Genomic DNA, 15764 nt, shown 5'->3' on the forward strand with positions numbered 1-15764 from the left:
CCGTTTCCTTAGGCTTTTAACTGTAGCAGATGCCTTGTGTCTTGAGCTGAGGAAGTAAAGCCCAGGATGCAGCCCCTCCTCACATCTAACATGTCTCTTCACAAGAAGACAATGTAGCAAGAGCCCAGAGGCTTCCTTCTGACCTGCTCTGTACTGTCTCCTGTGGGAAGTACTCCCTACTTTCCATGTGGCATCTCTTGTATGCAAACTAGATTGTGCGCTCCTAGAGGGCAGAGTCCACTCTGATCATGTTTATGTTGTCTTCCTTCCCCTTCTGGCGCCTAATACAGTGCCTTGCACACAGACACAATAAATGGCTGTTGAATAACAAATTAATCTGATTGTTCTATCGCTTGCGTCTGACTTATGTCCTTTAGTTCACAGAAGCAGTTACGGAACAGCATAATCAAAGCCTACCACTCTATTTCCTTTTCTTCAAGGTAGTTAACTTTTTTTTCTGAAATGGTTTGTTTTCATTTTATTGTATTGGTGTTCTGGCTGCATGTAAGTCTGTGTGAGGGTGTCAGATCCATGCAACTGGAGTTACAGACAGTTGTAAGCTCTCATATGGGTGCTGGGAATTGAACCCAGGTTCTGTGGAAGAACAGCTGGTGCTTGTAACCTCTGAACCATTTCACCAGCCCCAATAGCACATTGAACACTAGCAGTATTGTAAAACCATCTAGACATATAAAAGATACTTTTATTAATTGGGTACAATTCTGACTGCTGAAATTGATTTTGCTTACAAGTAACATTTTATGAGAAGGTATGAATTATCATGTACTAGGTGTAATTGTCTCCGATATTTTAAAAAAAACTTGTTTTAATAATGCAGAAATAGAATAAGCTGGGGAGTGGCTCAGTGTTAGTGCAACTTTCTGGCATGAACGAGACAATAGGTACCATCCCCAGGTCCATAGAATGGGAGAACTGGAAACATTTTGTCATCTAGGGTCAGCAACCTGAGGTTTTGTCTTTTTAAAATTGTGTGGGGGGCTGGTGAGATGGCTCAGTGGGTAAGAGCAACCGACTGCTCGTCCAAAGGTCCAGAGTTCAAATCCCAGCAACCACATGGTGGCTCACAACCATCCACAACGAGATCTGGCACCCTCTTCTGGAGTGTCTGAAGACAGCTACAGTGTACTTATATATAATTTAAAAAAAAAAAAAATTGTGTGTGTGTTCTGCCTGCTTGCCGCATTTGTGCACATGTGTACAGTGCCTGAAGAGGGCATCAGGTCTCTTGGATGCGGAGTCACAGGATGATTGTCAGCTTCCATGTGAGCACTAAGAGTCCAACCCACCTCCTCCAGAACAGCCGCACTCTCCAGTGCAGTCTTGCCTGTGTTTAAAGACAGGCCCTCCTGTGTCTCAAACTGGATACTGGCGCTCAGTATCAACCAAGCTATATCCCAAGTGTTGTCCTTTAAACCAAACATGCTATTTTGCCATGTACTATAACAGATTGAAATGTAGAGCTGGTTAGCAAAGTTGTTCAAAAAAAAAAAAAAATGACTGCACTTCAGGATTTTCAGTTGAAGCCACTTCAATTTAGAAGATTTAGGCCACTTTTCTCAAATATTTTAAAAGGCAGAAGGCTCGCTAGGGTGGTCATTCAAAGCCTCAGCTGCAGTTATCACCATAAGCCACAGCACTAACTGCACTGGAGTTACTCTTAGAAAGGTCTTGTCAGGGAAGAGAGAGATCATTTCAGTTGCTCCTGCAGGGCTGGGTGAGGAAGGGGGTGTGCGATCAGTCGACTAGCTGAAGCTGGGACGCTGACTGCAGCTTCCTCTTTGTCTGCTATGCTACATCCACTCAACTGCAATCTGGGTCTCTTCTGTGCCAGTTGCCATCGAACATTACAACCTAGTCAACCTGGTGTGAAAGCCAGTGGACACTTGTAGTCTCAAGCGTCTGCAGGCTGAGGTAGCACTGCCCCAAGTCTGCTTGTGCTACCCTGCCAGGCATGTCTCAAAACCCCAAACTGAAAACATAGACAGAGAAAAACCTCAAATATGCCAAGTTCCTGTTTTCTAAAAGAACTTCTGTATGTCCCACATTGGAAGGCCATAGTTAGGTTTTGGTTTTGCAGTGCTAAGGAATGAACCCAGAGACTTGTGTACGTTAGGCAAGTACTCTGCCAGTGAGATCGAGTTACTACTATTCCATGGCTCTCCTGACACCTCTTCCTCCCCAAACCTCACTGTCCAGGGCCTGTGATGTCAACTTAGGGAACCTGACCTCACCTTACATTCTAAGACTTAACCCCTAAACCATTTACTGGCACCTGAACAAAGGAGTTTGTTCATTCCCAAAGCTTGCTTCAAAATGCTCATTCTCAACGGAAGACAACATGGATCCAGTTGTGGGTAGTTTCTTTCTAGACCTTGATGTCTCTGGAACTCATTTGCTCAGGGCCTGCATATTCCATAAACTAGAGAAGGCACATATTCCCTCCCCAGCCCCCACCAGCAGTCAGGGAGGGGGTGAGGATCTCTGGACAGCTTTGTGGAGTCACTTCTCACCTTCCGTCTTGTTGAGATGGACTGTCTTCTTTCTGTCATTGTCCAGCATACTCCAGGGAGACTGGTCAGCTACCTGCACCAACGATTCTTTGATCTCAGCCTCCCAATCTTGTAGTGATTCACATCACTGTATTTGCCTTATATGAGTTCTGGGACTGAACTTGGGCTTATAAAGCCTTTATTTGTTGAGCCATTGCTTCTGCCCAGAATCTTTTAGTGCTAGGAACTGAATTCTGGACTTCACATATGCTAGGCAAGTGCATAAATCACTGGGTTACATCTCCTGCCTCTAGAACCATGTTTTTTAGTTGGTAGTTTTCTACCAGCTGTAATAATCAATCCATTTTACCAATAATGTGCAACCTTCCCTTCAACAACATATGTGTTACATTTTAGAATCTTGGAACATATGTAAGTATGCCAACACCCTACATAAACTAGCACTTTCTTTTGGGGGGGGGCGGGGGGGTGTGTCTTGCTATGTAGCTCAGGCTAGGTTCAAATCCACAAATATTCTGCCTCATCTTCCTGTGTAATAACTTTACTACTTGGCATTTCTTTGTATTAAATAACCCATTAGGGCTCAAATTTCCCCCATGGCTCAAAAGTTCTGCAGTTGGTTTGTTAACAGTGATCTAAAACAAGGCCTATATATTTGAGCAATGTCTATAAAGCTTTTATTTCACTGCAGAAGTCAGAAGAGGGACTGGAGCCACCGCGTGGGTGCTGAGAATTGAACTGGGTCGGTCCTCTTGCAGTACAGCCACTGCTCTCTCTCCTGACCTCTGAGCCAGCCAGCCAGCCAGCCAGCCAGCCCTACGGGGCATCCCACTCCCTGTGCTTGTGTTTTTCCAAGACAGGGTTTCTCTGTGTAGCCCAAGCTGGCCTGCGATCCACTCTGTGGAACAGGTTGGCCTCGAAATCAAGAAATCTACCTGCCTCTGTCTTCTGCTGGGATTAAAGGCGTGGGCTGCCACCACCACCTGGTGCCCTTTCCCCTTGAGTAGCCCTAGAACTTGGTTAAAAGATTAAATGAGGATTAAAATGGCCTTGAAGTCTGCTTTATCCCCTTTGTTAAGTTTTAAATCGCACTATGAAACACCTCAATTTTCTTGCATGAGTTCTCAGCTCAATGTCTTGTAAGATGCCATTAGTCGCTTTCAGAGAGTGGTCTGGCTTTGAAGTGCTAAGTAACTTATTTGTTTAATTAAATGAAGAGGTAACGCTTGAAATCTTGTATCATTTAATTTTAATAACTAACAAATTTTGAGCTAATTTTTTCATCAGTAGCTACCTATAGACTAAAGAAGACGACAGACATGAGCTTAGAGGTATGGTTTGAATCTGAGCTTCATAGCTGCTTCCTCTCATCTGGGAATTAGCATCTCTCTTATAAACCAACTGTGTTTCATTCAAGTGGCTTTTGTATAGGGGCTGGAACACTCTAAGCACTGAGGATATTAAGTTTGTCAGTGTCCCTCGGTAACCCAGTAGATACACATAATCAGTGGTCAGTCCCTCATCACTGGAGTCATAGAGCCCAGTCTTGTGATGCTCAATCACTGGATGGGTAGCAGGCTGATACAATGTAACTATGGGAGATTTGAGAATAAAAAAAAACCTGATTCTCAGAGTCCCGGCATCCATGTCTGATGCCTCACACTACTCAAGTTCCATTTCAAGGGACTCCATACCTTCTCTCATTTCAGAGAGAGTGGGAGCATGGGTGCATATGTGAGCACACACAATAAAAATAATGCTCCTTTAATTTCTTTAGAGGTCATTTCTTGGGAGGGGGTCATGCTGTTGCAGGAGCCAGCTGCCGCTTCATATATGTCCTACTGACCATGTTTGGGTCACCAGGCTTGGCAAAGACCACCCTTCACCTACTGAGCCATCTCAATGTGTTTTTCCTCTAATGAGTGATTTGAAAATTGAAATCTTAACCCATCACTACTCCAAGTTGAGTCTCACATGAGCTTCTACTTAAGTACAGGTTTGGCATCTACCTTATCCATGACTGGATGCGCAATGGCCTTCAGGTACACTAAAAATTTTTTCCTTAGATTCCATTCACAAACCCTACGTCATGGCCACCAGTTCAGCAGCCTGTTGAGATGGAATGCAACAAGAATTACTTAATTACTCATTCTGTTTATTGAATCGACAGAAGGGAATACAAAGGACTGGGCAAGTGCTGTGCACTGACATGGAAAAGGTGGAATTAAAATAAAATTTAAAAATCCCAGTAAAGCAAATCAAAGTTACTGTAATTTCAATAAAACAAAAAAAAATTAAAGACATTTAATATACCACACATTTATAAAATAAATGTCAACCAAAAGGTGTCTTGTAAATAATTAGTAGAACAAGTGAAAATAAATATGAGACCTGAAGTTTTTATACTTTAATGAAATAATAAAACAAAGAAATTTAAACTACTAGATATAATCTGAGAGGCAAATAAAAAAAGCAAATCCCATTCAGAACACAATTGTCTGGAAACATCGTATCAGTCCATAGTTAACTGTTACTCCATACCAACAGCTCTGTGTTAGCTACATCACACCACAATGCCGTATCCCTTTCCATAGCCAGAAACCTCCAGAACAAAACCCAGCATCTTTACATCATCTCTACAGCTTGGTTTATAAGCACATACATGCTTTTGGGATCTCCCTCAGGAAACACACACACACACACACACACACTCTCACACACACTCTCTCTCTCTCTCCCGGGGCCAATAACATTTACCCTCACTGAGCCTACAAATGTTATTTGATTCTAGCATGTTGATCCTGATAATGTAAATGTCTAAGTTAATGATGGGACACAATTTTAATTTTTATAAAAATAGACAAGTATTAACCAAGCCTTAAACTCAAGAGAGGGTACTTTACCTGTGCACAAGACATTCAGTAAAAATGACAACCTAAAAGTTGTTTCTAGAATATTTTAGGAATCAAGTTCTTTCACTCACACACACACACACATTTTAACTTCATTAAATCCAGGCAATCTGGATTAAGTAGATGGGGGATGGGCTTTTACAGCTTGTTTTTGCAACTCTAGGGCAGCTACTACAACAATAACTCAACACTGCGAAGTTTAGGTTAATGTCACCCTGTTTTTAGAAAGTGTCTAAGTGTAAATTCAAATTCACCCTTTAAGTCAGCAGTGTATGTAAAATCAGGTGTGGTTTTGGAAATGGTGGGAATGCTTTGGCCAGCAACACAAAGGGAGAGTTGGTGATGTCTAAATGAGACATCAAAGTAAAGTTAAGTAAAAATATATTTTTTAAAATGGGAACAACTATTAAGACAATATCACTTGGGAGGCAGAGACAGGCGGATTTCTGAGTTCGAGGCCAGCCTGGTCTACAAAGTGAGTTCCAGGACAGCCAGGACTATACAGAGAAACCCTGTCTCGAAAAACCAAAAAAAAAAAAGACAATATCTTCTTTCCTCCCATTCTTCTGCCGTAAAGTAAACGACACAGGCATTGCCCCCTTTCAAGAGATGTGCGAGACATGCACCCAAGGGAGGCAGCCGGTCAGTTCTTGTTTGCAGGAACCAACAACCTAAAAAAGAAAATTTCAAGATGGGGAGGGGTGGGAAAGGATTTTCTATTAATGCCACAGGACACCCCTTAAGGCAGACCGCTCCTCATCAACTGCTCTTGCGGAATTACTGTTCCTGTGTGCCTAGCAGGCCCACTTAATTACTTATAGTCGGAGAATTCTATTTTTTGTTCTCCTACCCAATAAAATGAGCCAATTTAAGGGGACATTTGCAAATAAAATGCCCTGTTTTTACTACTTACCTGGGTTACCAGGACATTTATCTGGCCAGAAAAAGCAATGCCACACAGCTGGCACGAATACTAATGGAATTCAAACCCCAAGTGTGAAGCTTCGTCATCTCCCCTAACTCCCACGCTAATTCTTTTGATCACCACCCACAAACCAACCTCAGTGACCCCCCAAATCCAACACTTTACCACTAATAACCAGTTATTTAGAGGAAAAAGACATTTAATTCCATTCTTACTCTAGCCCTTAATCGATGCATTAACAACAGAAGCATTTTAAGCACATGGACTTGAGCCTACTAACCTGATTTTTGGAGCCAAACTTCTCCACTATTTGGATCTATGTGCAAAAAGTATTGGTACTTTTCAGTTTATACATTGGTTAGCATCTTGTGACAGGCTTGACAGAATTCTCTTAAGCCTTTATCGAGTTTATCACAATGTCAGAGATTTTCACGCAATCCTGCCACCAGGTTCCTCCACCATAAACTCTAGCTTTCTTTACCTTTCTACCACACTCACTTCATGGCAAATATACGAAACAGATGCTTACAGCAAATTGGCACAGTCAAGTACCAGTCTAGAGAGGAAGTGGCCAGTTAGGACAGACTTGGAAACCAAACTCATCTAGCTACTATCAACACCCTTGCATAGTTGTGACTCCACTCTAACAGGAGTTATGTTCTGGTAATGGCCCTCACCTTCGGTGCACGCTCTTACCTCCCAGTGTTTTAAATGTACTTCAGAAGCAGTGAACACTCGGATCTAGGTGCAGCTGGATACACTAGCAGAATGTAGGTGCCAAACTGTCCTGATGGGTACAGCCCTCAGGGAGCATCATGTACATGCCACGTGGTACACTGTAACCACATCTGTAAACAGCTGTGGAGTTCTGTGCCCACATGGTGTTAGTGATTGCTACTGTAGACTGTGGTGTATGGATTAATGGCTTCGGGGTATGTCAATCAAAAGATGGTTTTAACTGCACTGAGGTAAAGAGGAGTTGCCACTTAATTATATACAGTTATGAATGAAAATTTTTATTCAAGCTTAAAGTGAAAAGTAATTTTAGTCAAGAAAATGAAGTACCAGATAAACGGTAACATATTATTTTAACTAAGAAGTATCAAAACAGGATTTCTCTGATTTTCTAAAGTGGTGGTCTCTGAAAAATGAAGCTTAAAGGAATCTTTTACATTACCCATTTGAATTAATAATCTGCTGACTCCAATCTGTCATCTCCTTACGATGGATGGGCTTTGGGAGAATGAACACTGCCTTCCTGGCTTTTCCCTCCCTACGACCCCCACAATGGGAAGACCCCTCAGTACAAGCCTCTCTCTTCTCTCAGGATCCCGAGGGGCCTATGAGCATGGCGAATGCTATGGACTTGGCTCGGCCTCAAGGGCAAGTTGTACCAGATGTTGTTGTTCATCAGGATACATGGAAGTTAACTCCACTTTTCCTTCCAAGAGCTGTGGTCACCCTGGTTATCTCCTATTGGAAAACATGGATTTCAAGGGAGACTGGTTAGACCCAGCAATTATGGAGTTGAAAACACCATGAACATCGATCAGGCTTAAGTTAGATATAGGGTCTTCAAGATGAGAAATCATTTTTTTTTTCCATAAAGGAAACATTCCCGTAAACTGAAAGGGGAGGGAGAGGGAAAGACTGTCCACAGCACCAGTTTGAATGAGGTTCATTATGGCAACATCTGAGAAACTGAGAAGGAATCTTATTTAAATGAGTGTCCCTATATGTTGGACATTAAGGGCAATTAGGAGAAATGACTCAGGCTTTAATTCCAGTTTACATAAGTGTTTGTAGCCTGCTGACTTCCTCTAAGATTCAACTACACTAGAAATTCCCAAAGCAGGTCTATCTTCTGATGTCTACTTCTGCTAGATCACATCAAAACGATTCCCTCAAGTTCAGAGAACTTGGAACAAGCTTTCTTGAAAACCTAGATTGATGCTGATCTTCTGTACTGGTTTATTTATACAATTTTCCTTTTGAATCTTGACTTTCTTCAGTATCAGGTACTGATGTCCCTTCGGGAATAAAGTAAAAAGGGGAAAGTATCTCTCTGGCTTTCCTGTGCCGTGTCCTTCTGAACACTGTTTCTGACCATGCCATGTCTCACGTGGCACTCCAGAAGAGCATCAGTTACACTGCATATCTCAGTCACAGAGGACACTGTTTTTAAGCTGGTTTAGATTTCAAATGTATACAAATGAAGTCACTTTAATCCTATAAATACTTCTTAATTTATTTTTAAAAAATTGTGCTGTTAACCCTTTTATGGGGCAACAAGCTATGTGAAAAGTACAAAACTTTTTGTCAAATGTAATATTGAGAGTGCTTTTGACATAGTTCACTGGTTTATCATCTGATCAGTATATACTGCGCAACGGGCAAGGCTAGAATCCATGAACCAAGCTGCAAAGATCTCAAGCTAAATAAGGCGGAAAGATTTGGAGAAACGAAAGGAAATTCTTTCCTGTCCAATGTATACTCTTCAGACTAATGACCTCTTCCTATCAAGCCTTCTAAACTGTTAAATAAAGTCTCCAAACAAGCATTTGAACTTCATTACACAGAAGAGCAACAAGAATGGTGTCCCACCAGACAAAAGGCAGGAGGGAAAAAATATATATACTGAGTTCAATGGGTAAGCCTGAATGTAGCACAGTTCTTCACAACCGATGGGGAATAATTCAACATGGTGTCCAACAACGTTCTAGACGTGCTTCATCAACTGGTTACTAGGAAGCAAGGTGTAAATGTTTGGCCCCAATCGGGCTTCAAAATGGTTCTTTTTTTTTTTTTTTTCATGACGAGCATGTCTGTCCAGCTATCAATCATGTTTGTTTGCACCAAATCCCAAGCCATTAAAATACGACTAATTTTAAGTTAAACAGAAGTCGTCTGCTCCAAATTTGCCATCAACTATCCATGCTACTGCATTCCTCTGAATGAAGACCGGATGAAATGTGCAGGGAAAAAGAGAGAAAAAGATACCAGTTAGAAAGTTTCAAAATCAGCATCAAGAACAGTAGACTTAAGTAACAATGAACAAATTATTGATACTTTCATAACAGTTGGACAACAGTGTCTCTCCCAGTTTCTAGGTGATACATTAAATTGAAACCTTAAAGGGACAAAAGGAATGAGTAATTAGAATTTCCCATTTCTACATTGTCATGGGGGGGGGGGGGGGGCTTGAGACAGAGTCTCTCTGTGTAGCTTTGACTGTCCTGGCACTCACTAGGTAGACCAGGATTGTCTTGAACTTCAAGAGATCTACCTGCCTCTGCCTCCTGAGTGCTAGGGATTAAAGGCATGCATAATTATGCCTGATTTCCTATTTTTAAGATTAAGCTTGAAATATATAATTAGAATAAGAAAATTTTTGCTAGTTTACAACAAAAAAGGATGGAAAGAAAACTCAGGTAGTATGAGGTGGGGCTGCACATTCTAACTGTGTCCTCCACTCCTTCAGCAGCTCCAAGTCCATCACACCATGCAGCTCCATTTGGGAAAAGTGTACGCATGACCTTTCTTTTTTTGTTTTTCAAGACAGGGTTTCTCTGTATAGCTCTGACTGTCCTGGAACTTAACTTTGTAGACCAGGCTGGCCTAGAACTCAGAAATCCGCCTGCCTCTGCCTCCCAAGTGTGGGATTATAGGCATGCACCACCACGCCCAGCATGTATGCCGTTTCTTACAGTATAGTTCCCATACAGTAAGATAAGCTCCTCTAGAATATCACAATTCAGAGTACTCACAGCTGGTGTAGCACCAGTCTACACCTTTAGACCAGCTTCTCAATCTAGGAGCAAGCACACAGGCTCATAAAAATAAGAACCACTCCTCTGGTCTGGGGATTAGCCAATTTTATACCACTTCAATTTAAAATGCAATCACACCACGTGCTATGTCTGGTATATTTTTGTTTCTAGTACGTTCCAGTCAGGCTACTGATTTCTAAGTTAGTGCCCCTCTTCTGTTCATAGCATGATTGACTACTTCATCCTATTCCATCTTATTCCCCCTAAATACACAAACAAAAATCAGAAGTCACCAGTTTTGTAACTTAACACAAAAGATCAGCAACTTCTCTTTTAAGAAAAAAAAGTGTTGGGCTAGGAGCTACGATGATAGATCAGCAGTTAAAACTCATGGCTGTCCTCGCGGAGGCCCATGGTTGATTCCTAGCATGCACATGGTGGGTTTGTAAAGCCTCCAGCTCCAGTCCCAGGGAAGCAGGTGGCCTCTTCTGGCCTCTGGGAAAACACCCATAACACAAAAATAAATTCATTTTAAGAAGTTCCCGGGCTAGTAAGATGGCACCATGGGAGAAAGCACTTGTTGCTAAGCTTGAAGGCCTACATCAACCAACAGGACCCACGTGGGAGGGAGGAGACTCAGCCCAGCAAGCTGTCCCCTGACTAAGCACAGTTAATACTCTCAAATTCCTATTCTAAACAGGTACAATTTAATCAGAAAAAGATTTTATTGTGTATGGGAAGACTGCAGACAGTATCCCAAAAAGTATCTCTCCCCCTGCACCCCCACAAGGTTTCTCCGTGTAACAGCCCTGGCTATCCTGGAGCTCTCACTAGACCAGGCTGGCCTCAAACTCACAAAGATCCACCCGCTGCCACTGCTGGGATTAAAGGCGTGTACCATCACCACCCGGCCACAGACCACGTTTGTACGCTCAGATCTGTGTTGGTGAAGCCTAATGGAAGCTGCTGAGCTGGGTCTCATCTTAAAACTGAGCCAGTGTTTGGCAAACCCACTCACGTGAATTACCACATTGACTAAAGTAATGGAGTACAAAGTGGACTCTTAGCCCACTGTGCATCAACAGCTCTCAGGAGCTGCCACCACTGCATGACCAGCACTTTCCTATTCTTCCAGTCATATTCTGAATGACTAACAAAATAAAAAACTACAGAATTGGCTCTGAGAGAGTGGGCCTGGGCAGGAACCTGGGTCCCACGAAGGACAGGCAGGCAGCAGTGAACACCTCCAGGAGAAGGTGCCTCCACGTCCCAGCATTGGCACTCACTCGTGCGGCTCACATGCTTGCTTCCATCCTCCCTCATCTCTGTGTGCAGCTTTTTCGTTCTGGTTTTCTGAGATAGGTCTCTCTGTGTAAACCGGGCCTCCCACCTCTGCCTTAAAAGGTGTGTGCCACCACCACCCCAACTTCATCTCTCTATTTATATATTTAAAAACAAAAGAAGGCTACCTTCCCTCCAATGGAAATCATTAGTTAAAACTGTTGGACATTTTTCTTACTAAATTATTTAGGTGAGAGGCTTGGAGAGATAGATGGCTTTAGAAGTTCCGAGTATTTGTTACTCTTGCAGAGGACTGGCATTCGGGTCCCAGCATGCATATCAGGTAGCATGGGCACACAGGCACACACACAAGAAAAAAACAAAACAAAAACACCAACTGTATAGGTGGAATACACTGAACAAAACAATCTGTAAGTCATTTCCTTCCAAACGAGACGTTTTTACTTGTTCTCTTTGAGGAAAAAGAAAAGATATTTACATAAAATTTATTACTTCTCTCTAGTACTATTATATTTAATCAAGAATTTGTCCTCATCTGTTAGCTTTATGACTTTCTTCATCTTCAAGTATCAAGATGGTGGGGAAAACTTTCCAGACCTAGATTTGCCGAAATGGCAGCGTTCAACAAGTTAACGAGCTCTGCCATATTTTGGTTCCTTCCCTATAAAATGAAAATAAAAATGTTTCTCTTACAAGACCATGAACACATGTGAGCGCAAATACTCTGAACACACTCCGTGGCACACACACTCCGTGGCACACACACTCCGTGGCACACAGGCAGCACAGGGAGTTTTAGTTTCTTCCGTCCCTCACCATCAGACACAGTTCACGTTAGCATAGCACATTCTATACAGTGCTAAGGTATTAGGACAATCCCAAAATGATGATCATTAAAACTAAAGTTTCTCAAGTTTTAAACATTTGTTAGCTCTCATATGCATATAAAGTATTTCATGTAATGTCACATTTACATAGCAGGACAAAACAACATGTTACTAGATTTCTGTGTGCATGCAAGTAGGTGGTAAGATATGTGGAGGTCAGAGGACAACCTTCCAGTTCAAGACAAAGTCTCATTTGCTGCTGCCCTTGCCTGACAGCCCCTGGGGGCCGTCCTGTGTCCCCCTCCCATATCCCACAAAAGCACAGGCATTAGGCTAGCTTACTTTCCTCACTGCCTCTCCAAAAACAATAAAACCTAATCCTAGATTTCTTAAATTCTTTCTATAAATTGAGATAGGTGAGAAAAAAAGCCATATTCCATGTTTAATGCGCTATGTAAACGTGCTGTTAACTCAGAGTAATGCTTCATCTACAGACAACACAGACTGCACAGCCTTACCTTCAATATTCTGGTGGTCTATGAAAGGTGCTGGTCCCCATATTCTAACAGTGCCATCGTCTGAGGCACTGGCCATCATGGATGGAATCTGTGGGTTCCAGCTAACACAATTTACTGTGCGCGTGTGCCCTGTGAGCTCCGCAATTGGCAGTTCACTACGTTTGTGCCAGATGTAAACCTTGTGATCTAAATGTCAGCAATTCAGAGAAATGTTAGAAAACTGTGTTATTAACAAAATCACTGACCCCACGTTACTATTCACTACACACAGAAGATTCTTCAATATTACAATTTACAAGGAGGAAAAATATATGGATAGTTTAATAAATTAATTTTGTGAAAGCCATGTTACCTTTTTCCTGCTTTCTAAAATCACAAAAACATTTATAAGAGTTTGTCCATGTATGACTGATAAATAATTACAATCTGGGGCAAGATGGTTAAGATGGCTCAGCAGTTAAGAATGTTTGCTGCCAGAGTTCAGTCAGTTCCCAAGCACCTACATAAGGTGGTCCCTCTAGAGGGATCCACACTCACACTCATGTGTGCACACACACACAAACACATAATAGCATTTTTTAACAGAAAAACTCCAATTACAATGAAGAATAGTAATACATAGTACAGAATAGAGATGATAATACATCCTATGGAGACCTTAGGTGACAGAAAAAAACAAGATATCCAAACTGAAAACCAGCAACGATTGAGACTAGTTGATGTAATTCAACTGTCCCCATGCTATGAGGAGGGTACTATGCTTTTCCCACACTGCACAGAGGTAATGAAGTGAAGCCACCTCTTACGGTCTAAATGCAGGTAGTCTCTTAATTGTTGCAACCCTGCTTAGGGATTACTGTAGACAAACACCTTATTTATATCTCTACCTTATGTGTAGTTTGTAGAAGATGCTAATCTCATAAAGTGACCATAAGAAGAATTAAATCCACTACACCTTAGTGATAAGCTAGTTACATGACGATGGTTCTAGACTGAGAGCAGAACTCAAGGATAAATCAGCTTTATTATGACAGTCTATTGGTGAACCAAGGGGTCAGTGTGGAAATTTGTGAATGAGTGCACTGCTCTACCTTTCAAGAACTAGGACTCAGGAAAGGCACTACTATGCCTGGTGGCTTGCTCTATCTCAGTGAAAGAGCACAGGTTTGAAAAGTATGGCGACAGATAGACATCTTTGCTTCCAGAACCTGGGAGGTGGGCAGGTTCCTGTGAGTTGGGGTTCGTGTGAACAATGTTCAAGGAGAATATTTGCTGACAAGGTGGCAAAAGTCGGATCTCTAGCCATCAAGGCCGGAACTAAGCATGGTTTAGGATGACTGTGCTCTCTGTGCTGCATCAACCTGGAAAATCTACTGCCTATGTAAGACAGTTGGGTTTTTTCTTGCTTTTTTCCTTTGGGGAGCAGTCTTCAAACTCGCCATGCTACAGACGATGACCTTGAACTTCTGATCTCTCGCCTGTTTCTCTGGGACTGAAACAAGGCGTGAGCAAGCATGCCGTGGTTCATGTGTAAGGGATTGAACCCAGGACTGTGTGTGCTGGCAGGCACAATACCAACTGAGCCATACCTACAGACCCTACTTTTTCTATATATTGTTGGCTTTTGGGGAGTGTAGGGGTGGGGGGGTGTTCTCTGTGTAGCCCTAGCTATTCTGAAACTCAGAGATCTGCCTAGCTCTGCCTCCACCTTCAGAGATTCAAGGCTTGTGTTGTGCCACCAAGACCAGCAAAGCCGATTGTTACCAACTTTTGAAAACTCTCAGTCCTATGAAAAAACAAGTATAATGATTTAAATAAGTCTTAATTTGATTCAACATCTAACACACTTCTTGAGGCCTTGGGTTCCATCACCAACAATACATAGGAAAATAAACAATCAAAACACAACAACAACATCAACAACAAAATTAAGGACTCAAGCCATCCCCCAGAAGGTAACATTAAGACTGTACTGAGTAACAGACTGAGAAATGTGATAGCACAGCTCCCACTTGCTGAGAAGCTGGGAGAACTCTGCCCCAGTGAGGACAGGACACTTTACCTTCACTGCCACTCGCGATGAAGTCTTCATTATGGCCTCCAAAACACGAATGGATTGTATAAAACCCTTGGGTAACACCTTGATATTTCCTTACTAAAACTCTGTCTTGCAAGTCCCATAAATGAACTCCCTGTAGGAAAAAAAGGGTTTTGTTACTGTTGTTTTCTGAGACAGGATCTCAACTCTGTAGCCCTAGCAGTTTTTGCCTGCACTGTATATGGAGCTTTTTTTTTTTTTTTTTTTTTAAGCTAATCTCACTGTATGCCCCAGGCTTCCCTGGAACTGATCCTCCCCCACACCTTCTTAATACATGAGTTTCTCTGTGTAGCCCTGGAACTCAGTCTGTAGAACAGGCTGGCCTCAAACTCAAGAGATCCACCTGCCTCGCTGCCCCGATGCTGGAATTAAAGGCATTCAGCACTTCACCTGGTCTTCCTAAGTACAGGCACATACAGCATCACTCAGCTTAGTAGTTTATTTTGTTTTTTAAGAGACTATCTAGCTCAATGGTTCTAAAGTCCTAATGCTGGGACTCTTTAATGCAGTTCCTCATGGTGTGCTGACCCCTAACCATAAAATTATTTTGTTGCTACTCATAACTGTAATTTTGCTACTGTTATGAATCTTACTGTAAACATCTGATATGCAGCATATCTGATAGGTGACCCCCATGAAAAGGTCTTCCACCCAGAGAGGGATTGTGACCCACAGGCTGAGAACCACTGATCTAGCCCAGCTGGCTTTGGAGCTGCTGTGTACACCAGGCTGCTCTTAATAAAAATCAGCCAGTTCTGGGATGGAAGGTGTGGCCTACCACATCCAGTCTCAACAGAATTAGCAGTAATTGTGAATATTCCTTTCCTATTGGAGCATTGTCATTTTCTATTTGTCAAAAATGTCTGTATTTCAGCTAACTT

The 15764-nt window shown here is 42.2% G+C and overlaps 1 protein-coding gene across 5 annotated transcripts in view; it reads right to left on the reverse strand.

Moving 5' to 3' along the window:
* Window positions 1-9150: 9150 nt before the first annotated feature.
* Wdr26 (WD repeat domain 26) overlaps window positions 9151-15764 on the reverse strand; it is a 33249-nt gene continuing 26635 nt past the window's right edge. For 3 of the 5 annotated variants that reach the window (XR_015048583.1, XR_015048582.1, XR_015048581.1), the window contains exons 12-15: window positions 14848-14977; window positions 12786-12971; window positions 11919-12101; window positions 9151-9318 (exon numbers count right to left, since the gene is read on the reverse strand). Coding sequence is in view for 2 of the 5 variants with exons in the window: in XM_085843484.1 (XP_085699610.1) it covers window positions 9293-9318; window positions 12786-12971; window positions 14848-14977 (342 nt within the window). In the remaining 3 variants the exon portion in view is untranslated. The remainder of the gene's footprint in view (window positions 9319-11918; window positions 12102-12785; window positions 12972-14847; window positions 14978-15764) is intronic. The other 2 variants (XM_085843484.1, XM_085843483.1) reach the window with 1 other exon arrangement.

Source organism: Mus caroli, unplaced genomic scaffold (genome assembly GCF_978045245.1).
Source record: "Mus caroli unplaced genomic scaffold, Mus_caroli_1 scaffold_1, whole genome shotgun sequence".
NCBI lineage: Eukaryota > Metazoa > Chordata > Mammalia > Rodentia > Muridae > Mus > Mus caroli.